The sequence below is a fragment of the Lolium rigidum genome, unplaced genomic scaffold (genome assembly GCF_022539505.1).
Source record: "Lolium rigidum isolate FL_2022 unplaced genomic scaffold, APGP_CSIRO_Lrig_0.1 contig_54034_1, whole genome shotgun sequence".
NCBI lineage: Eukaryota > Viridiplantae > Streptophyta > Magnoliopsida > Poales > Poaceae > Lolium > Lolium rigidum.
The window spans coordinates 25967-34834 of record NW_025900919.1 but is presented as its reverse complement, the minus strand read 5'-3'; the positions used below and the strand labels follow the sequence as shown (position 1 = coordinate 34834).

Here is an 8868-nt window from a genome sequence, read left to right as displayed (position 1 = left end):
AACCATTGTGGAGAACGTGAACATGAACGTGACAGACCATACGAAAAGTGAGCAGACCTTGCAAGCTGACACTTAACATCAGGATTATTCCAAATACATACGTATAGTTGGTTGCGGCACGTATCCTGCAGCTGCAGGTTTAAAGAGGGATGGGGTCGAGGAAGAGCGCGGTGACGAGGTCCTTGGCGTGGCTGCCGAAGGTGTAGCCGTCCCTGCCACGAAGGTAGATGACCTCGCAAGTTCTCGCTATGCTCGCCACCAGCTGCACCGCTGGCAGCAGCGCGCGCTTCGTCTCCATGCACGCCCGGTTCAGCAACCTCCACCGGTGCTCCGTCATGGCAGCGATCGCCGCCACGGCTTCCTGCCCCGTCACTCCCTTCTCCTGCATGTAGCACTCCACCGAGCTACCCACGTCATTCTTGTTCTTCCCCAGCTGCACCACGTGATCAAAATAAAGTGAGCCGGTGATGTCGGTCGGTCTCCGGTCATGAGTAGTGATAAAAACGTACCCTGTAAGAGGAGATGTCGTTGAGGAAGCGGCCGATCACTGCGCCAGCCCGGACCATGTCGGGGACAGGTGCGCTCATCCAGTCAAACACCTCCTGGGTTGCGACCGCGCCGTCGTAGCCCATGAGGGCCATGAGGTTGAGCATCGGCAAGCCCGTGGACATGGTAGACAGCTCTTCGTGCTCCGCGAAGCTTGGCTGGTACTTGTCGTTGGTCCATTCTGCCTCCTGCATGTAGTATGCCGATTGCAGTTGGTACTGCACGCACAAGAATTCAAGACAGGCAGTACCTTGTGGTTAGTATTTACTCCCTAATTTGTAGTTTTACCCTGGTTTCCAGGTTTAGCAAAAGATGGGGACAACTTGGATAGGATCTGTGTTTACATAGGATCTGTGAGATCAAAAAATTTAAACGGACAAACCATGTTTAAATATTCTAGAAAAAATTGACAGCAAACATATGTTCTATATTTGCAACCCCTAAAAATTGCAGCTTTAAATTCGACCTATACTTAGAGAAAAAAAAAAGACAAATCTTAGGTATGAATAGTGTGAAATCATGTTCACCTAAAGCTGGCACTATTCACAATAGAGTTTATCATTTTTATTTCTCTATATAGATGGAATTTTGTGCTGAATATTTTTTAGAGTTGTAAATACAACCCGTAGGTATGTTGTATAGAAGTCTCAGATTTTTTTGCAATTTGTACAAATAAATTTTGTTAGATGATCCTATGATCTCACCTAATAGACTGATCCTATACAAGTCTTCCCCAGCAAAAGATAATTTTTGAAAATTTTGATCAATGGTGGAGAAAAATTATCAATACCGATACTAAATTCATATAATAAGAAAAAATACATTTCATGAAAATTCCAATAATACTAAATTTATATTATGAACGTTCTTATATATTTGGTCAAACATTGTAAATTTTGACTTTAACAAACCAAGAATGCAGGGTAATAGCAAACCGGGGAGTTTAAAGGGAGCGTCTAGGTCTCACGCGACTGAGATTTAATAAGTTCCAAGTCGACCTCCCGTACCAACACCTTTTTTGACAAATCCCACGTACCTTGTGCGTTGTGTTTGGCTGCTGGTTGTTCTTCCCACGTGCCCATGTGTTTGAGTAGGCCTGTTTATTAGATAATTTTGACCGGGCTTGTATGTTTGTGCTTTTCAACAAGCTTTGATGCATCATTTTGTCTAGCCAGTTGATGTATTTAGACTACCCTAATTTTTTTTTGATGTATTTGGACATGAGATTAGTCAGATTTTTTAATAATAGCCTCGAAATAGCGTCACACACATGGATTGTAATTCGTATTTTCTCACTTGCGCACGGGTTGCAGAACTATTATTTTCTCGGCTGAAAATGGGTTTCAACTAGTTTTTTTTCAGTTACGCTAGTTGCACACAAGTTATAACCGCTATTTTCTCACTTGCATAGGGGTTGCAATTGGTTTTTCTCACTTGCGCACGTGTTGCAACTAATATTTCCTAAGTTGCGCATGGATCACAACTTATTATTTTCTCAGTTGCGCATGGGTTGTAACTGCTATTTTCCCAGTTGTGCATTGGTTGGGATTTTTTTAGTTACGCATAGGATGCAACTGGTAGTTCTCACTTGCGCACGGGTTACAACTGATATTTTCTCAGTTGCACACAGGTTGCAGCTGCTATTTTCTCAGTTGTGTATTGGTTAGTATTTTCTTAGTTACGCATGGGTTGCAACTGGTATTTGCTCAGTTGCACGTGGGTTCCAACTACTATTTTTCATTTGCGCACCGGGTTGTAACTACTATTTTTTCAGTTGCGCATGGGTTACAACTGGTCAGTTGCACACGGGTTGTAACTGGTTTTTTTTTTTGTGATGCATGGGTTTCAATTACAATTTTGCCCGTTACTTATGGGTTGCAACTTCTATGTTCTCACTTGCGGACGAGTTGCAAATGGTACTTTCTACGTTAAGCTAATCTCTGTTAGATAAGAATTAATCAAGAATCAATTAAAAATAAATGTTTACACATAGAGAAAACGTAATCAAAATCATGATTTATGCATTTGGTTCTTTTTAAAAGATCGACGAGTATTAAAGCAATATACAAGAAGAAAATAAATGAAAATACTACAGAGTTACATATAAGTGCTTATGATGAAAAATCGATCTTTCTTTTTGGGAATATAAACAAATCAGTCACATATAAGTGAACGTGCTATGTGGAGAAGCCAAGCTGCAAGGTCGGGCCCATAAACGGGCATTGCACCGAGCTGTCCTATCTTTGTTAATATAAGTTGGTGAAATTTTGGGCCTAGACGCACCGGGCTAAAGCATAAGACTAGTCACAATACCAGAAGCTCAATTCGGCTCCTAGGTGCATATGATGCATAGTATTATATGTTACTATGTCCACGATGCATGGTATCATGTACTAGTATCATAATCTTTTTATGTTAACTAATTTGTAGAATCTTAATGCAGATCTATGTACAAGATGTATTTTACATTAAATTTTCTAGTACTACGTGCTATGATACGGTATCTATCTATGGTACTACAATCATCTCTCATTTAATTGCACTGGTACATCAGTTTTTTTGCATGCATGAGATGCATGATACTACCTATGATACTACAATTGTGGGTAGTCTAAGGCTATTATCTTCCAAGCATTAATAAGTATTATTCTACGAATCTATCAAAAAAGTATTATTTTATGAACCAAAGGGGTTTTAGATGTTCCTTTCCTCGAATAAAGGGGTTCAAAATAAATCTATGGAGTCACTTGACCCTATAGCCTAAGCGTGGCTCCTCATGAGACAACATACACCCACTACAACCGAAGATCTGCATCATATGTTCTCCTCTTCCACACCATCTTCTTCCCTATATCCCGTTGACTCGCCAAGCTAACATCATTGTGATTATTAAGTAATCTTCCCTGTTTCACTATATATGTCATTGGGCTTCATGAAACACCTTTGATATATTTTTCAATCTAGACACAATCAATGGTGTTGTTGTCATAATGTTTTCACTTTACCCCAACTCAATAGCTTTGGAAATTGCTGAAGGTCATCTTGTATTCAAGACTTCCCAGATTTAGAGCTTTCCTACTTTGTGTATGGTAGAGATTGATAAGGGAAAATATGATAAAACAGATGAAGCAACAATTAAACACCCTTGTCAATGCTTCTTGAAGCCTAATGCACTACACATGGCAGATTTCGGCTATATAGGTACACAGGGAGATAGATCAAGCGAAAGAAAAACAAGAAGATATGCATCACATATGCAAAACTTGAGTAAAAGGATCGTGGACAGACCAAGCCAACATCCATATATGACATTGAAACCATACTCCAAAACTGATTAAAATAGAGAGGGGGAGGTGCCAAATGTAGTTGCTAAAGTGAATTAGAATGTCGAGTGAGCAAACTCAATACTCAATATTACGAGGTAGACTTTTCTGCGACGTACCGCCTTTTTGACGTAAAACATGCGGTACTTCTCCTGTGGCTCTAAAAGATCCTCAAACTCCTTAAAGTTGCTTAGTGTTTTGATGTATAACATGCGTAGGTATTCAGGGAGGATGGAAACCGCGCTTTCATCCCACCTGCAGATGTGCATTAACAAAAGCATGGACAAAGCTCAAATTGAAACGATAAAAATATGCATTATATTCTAAGTCATTTCGGGATGCCAATTGTGTATCCCTTTTTAGTATCTTGAATACAAATGAACTAGCTAACATACCTCTGAAAGGCTTCATTGAGGCTACGGCTCTCCTCTAAGGTCGCATGGACATCAAAAGTATCGTCCAGAAATGACACAATTCCAAATGTTTTGGCGAATATCAAGCGTCCACGCGAGTGCTCCTCTTCAGGGATCATCCCACAACTCCAAAGGTAGATCTCCACCATACGATCCCGAGAGTATGTTAGATTTACGGCGTTGTAAATATCCCTCCACCACCTGCGGCGTGACGATCTAAGATCACCAATTTATCGTATATACAATGTTTGCTCCACGTGCTATTTTGTTTTCTCTAGCAAAACTTTTCTCGACGGAGACTTAGCAAAACGGGGAAATCATTCTTCTAGAAATGCAAGCCATAGATTGAAATTTTAAGAGGACTTACAAGGTCAGGGCCTTTAGCTCCTTCAGGTGAAGGGACCTCATGAGGTTAGAGTTGAGCCTAGCGAGCTCCAGCAGCGTGCCGTCATGCACCTCCTCCTGCGCATACTCTGCGACGTAGCGCATGGTCTCCAGCAACCTCGTGTACCGCGGGAGAGGGTGGTCTAGGGCGCGGGAGACCTGCTCCGCCGCCGGCGACCGGAGCTCGCCGTTCATGGCCTGGAGGTGCCGCCGCGCGAACTCTATGGCGTCATCCAGAGCAGACTCACCTGGCACCGCCATGTGAGCCGCGTGGTACAAGCTCAGCAGAGCCCTCAGACCGCCGTCGCTACTCAGGCGTAGGTTTGTGGCGCTGAAATTGCCCGAGCTATCTCTGAACTTGTCGAACACATCTGCACGATTCGTACGATTGGTTTAGAACTAGAACCCGTTATGTTTGTCGATTATTCCTTGTTAATTTTGAGCGGGTTATGGAAATCTCAGCCCTACCTGCAGACACCCAGAACCCGTGCTGGCGGAGCAGACGGAACCGAGTAGCTGCAACGTGGAGATCATCGGAGCCGGCGAACTCGCGCCGTCCCTCGCCGGCGACGTGGATACGGCCTATGGCCACCGCGATCTCTTCGCGGAAGTGGCTATCCAGGCCGAGACGCTCGAGTGTGTCGACCAGCGCCACCGTATCGGCCACGCCGCCCATGGCCTCCCCGTCCTTGAACATCCTGCTCACTCGCCTCTTCAGCTCCTCCACCCTCTCTCTCATCCACTCCTCTGACACCTGCATAGATACATGTCCAGATACCAGCACAGAAACGTAGGTTGAAGCCAAGACCCAAGAGTAGGTTTAAACAAAGGAGACTATGGCGCCATTGCCATGCCTGTGTAGGAGGAGGGACGTAGGTGGCGAAGAAGTCGCCCCAGACTGAGGGTGCAAAGGCTGCAGTGCCGTTCCTGTCTGCGTCGATCTTTGCAGGGCTACTCGCCGCCGCAGTAGCAGAAGCAGGAGTAGCACCACCCGCATCCATCTCAGTGACTAACTGATTATGTGTGGATCGCAGTGGTAATGTGTGAAAGTCGCTGGAGAAGTTGTAAGACTTGTGGTGCATATATGATCTCTATTTATAGGCATCTGAGTAGTAGGACAGAGTAAAACAAACAGGTACACGTACACGTCGAAATTCGAAAACAATTCTACTCCCTTCGTTCAATAATGAAATTTGTCTCAGCTTTGTTTAAATGTAGATGTATCTAGACAATAATAATGTCTAGTCTCTAAAGTTAAGATATGTTTCAGGAGATGGGCAAGTATGAGACCTTGTCCTAGCTAGTTGATCAATTTGTGGGCTAGGTTCCATTAAATATTTTCCTGTACACGAAACGACACATTTTGAATGTGTCCTTTAATATATTTATTGTGAAAACAAGTTAATCATTTCATCAATTTAATACTACTCTATCCTTTTGAGTTTGTAAGATTTCCCGACTTCTGTGTCTACTTTTAACCATGAGTTTGTTAAATAATATATAAGTTATATGATGCATAAAAATATGTATTTTGGTTTGTATTTGAAAAAAAAGTTTTTACCAATTTTATTTTGCGTCACACGCTCTACATACATATTATTATGTGTGGCACGTTATGAGAAAATTGCTTCAGAGCTCAGGTTACAAGTTTTTATTGATAATATGCTCTTAAAATATTTGTATTTTACACCCAGTGTCTGCATAAAATTGATACACATAGCCGCAAAACTTCGAAAGTATGAATGTACAGAATAAAAACTAAAGGCGCATTACAAAATGCATCACCGACATTCGGAGTTTTTACTCCCTCGTCCCACCGAACGATGCTAGCCTGAATCGACGGTGTATACAGTCCCTGGTTGTCTTCTCCGGGTTGCAAATGTTTAAATTATGTCCGTACACAGCAGGGCCATGGCGTGCTACACTTTTTTTTACATAAGACCAGACGGTCTAGCTTTATATATAAAGACAACCAACATCCATATAGAGTCTTACACCGGGTTGTAAACCCACCACATAACAAATTCACCCCAGCGAATACAAACGCCGAACACCATAACAGAACGGATAAGATCCAAGATCACAGGATACATAAAAGAGGTCAAGTGCCGTTATCTCTCGTCCGGAGCCTCCTGATCTCTCCTAGCGCCGCATCCAGCAGTCCCCTATCCGTCGATCTAACTAGCCAAACATGAATCAGGAACCTAGCTGGCTCCCAAGACGTGTCCGCGGCTGAGCGCGATAAGACCGGCCCTAGATAAGAGCAATTTTTAAAAATAATATGTTTTTTCAGCAATTTTACAACTAATATGCGATTTCAAAATTTTACGAATACGTGAATTGGTCGGTTTGGAAGCCGCCAATCGGTAGACCGGTGGCTGGCCAGCTGCATGGCTCGGACAGCCTACACAACAGCCCGTCCGACCGCGATGAGGCAACGGCACCATTCGCCTCGTTCGGTTGACCCACGCCGCCACGCGCCCGCACCAGCCGCTGCTCCGCCTGGCACGCGATCGATCCCCGCACCGCTCGCTCCCGACCGATTCCGCTCCACCTTGTCTCCAGCACCAGAATCAAGACAGTCTTCGCGTACAAGGTTATTTGACCAATGCACGTGGGTGATAGTGCAGTTAGCTATAGCTGAATCTTTCCTTGCAATTTCCACAGGCACGGCATCACAAATGGCACGGCATGTGCATGGATGTGATCCAAAATGGCCGGTCTGGTCCGCAAACCAGTGCGCCGAGATCGGCATCAGCCACCAGTTTGTCCATCGGCAGCTATAGATTCCTAAAATTTTGAAATCGCGCATCAGTTATTAAATTGCTGAAAAAACGTATTATTCAAAAAAAATCAGATAAGACAGATGCAGGGCTGTGCAAGCAGCCGTGGTTGTAGGGCGACCCTGATGTGTCCCTCCCTAGTTGGAACATGTGAAATTTGCGAGCGAGCTGTCAATAGAGTTGGTTGAACTGTGCACACAAATTTAATATACGTCTTGCCTGATATATATGGACAAAAATAATATTAGTATGAATCTGTAAGAAATTTTAGAAAACCTCATTTGTAAGCTTCAATTGTAATGCACAATAGTCAGTCTACATAAGAGTAACTACAACCAAGTAAAGAGGATGGAGGGCAAAAGGTACACTCTAGCAGATCCTCTATCTTCCCGTCCTGTAATTTTTTTAGAGGACACCCTAAAGACAAATTGAGATTATACAACTGTATTAAAAAGAATATGAAACTAGCAAGAGCATCCTATGTCTTGGCTTAAAGATCCTTCAAAGTTTATTCATCAATTATTATATGAACGATAATGATTATTTGCAAGCCGATAAAGTACAAGTTACTGTCATTTCAATTCCGCAGAAAAATTTGCATGATCTTGATACCAGAACGGCACACGCAATGGCTCCATGCAGAAGCAACCTGATTGTAAAAAAATTGTCGGCTTCATCGATTTAGTATTCCTTGAAGCATACAAGCACTATATAGAATCAAACTGGAATACTTATATGAGAGATCGTTGAATAAGAACAATGAGTTCTCATCCTCGAATTTTTTTAGTCATCCTCAAAAAAAAGAGAACAATGAGTTGCGCCAAAGGAAATTGAGACCCATCAAAGGCAATTCGAGGTCAACAAAGAAAAATCTCATCACCAATTCTCTTGCTTACACATATGCTTCAAACGGACGGTGATCGATGGTCAAATTATGTTAGTCCCTAGAAGCTTCTCTTTGATGATAATCTGTACAAAGCATGTGCGAGTCTACCGCAAAACAGTTAAATTGACCTTTGTATAGAATTGCTCCTCATTCAGAGTGAAGATAAGTTGGCTCCCATACGTCTTGTTTGTTCCCATCAAGAGAAAAACATGCATCGATGCAACGTGTGACGCCTGACGCCGGTCGACAGGTTGCACTAGTGTAACATGACTAAAGGGTGACCGCAACGGACGACGTACGGATCCATAGCGAGTTACGGCTTTTTCTCATGCGGCTTCTCTACCGGTCCGGGTTTCGTCCGCCTCCTTGACTCACTCGACCTCGTGCGTCATCCACCAACTATAGTCTACTGTTTCGAGCGAAGGAGAAATACACGAAACCTGCAGACAAATCGTTGATCTGTCTGGGTATTTGGTTCGCTTGGCAACTCATCTTGCCACACAATTATAATGCGTACAAGGTTTTTAACGGAG

At 43.0% G+C, this 8868-nt stretch overlaps 1 protein-coding gene across 1 annotated transcript; it reads right to left on the bottom strand.

Moving 5' to 3' along the window:
* Positions 1 to 139: 139 nt before the first annotated feature.
* On the bottom strand, positions 140 to 5667 carry LOC124681736 (eudesmanediol synthase-like). Its single transcript, XM_047216563.1, has 7 exons — positions 5521 to 5667; positions 5135 to 5420; positions 4650 to 5037; positions 4265 to 4483; positions 3989 to 4124; positions 510 to 764; positions 140 to 433 (listed from the first exon to the last, which is right to left on the bottom strand). Exons 1-7 carry the CDS (start codon positions 5665 to 5667, stop codon positions 140 to 142), a joined length of 1725 nt encoding a protein of 574 aa, XP_047072519.1.
* Positions 5668 to 8868: the final 3201 nt, after the last annotated feature.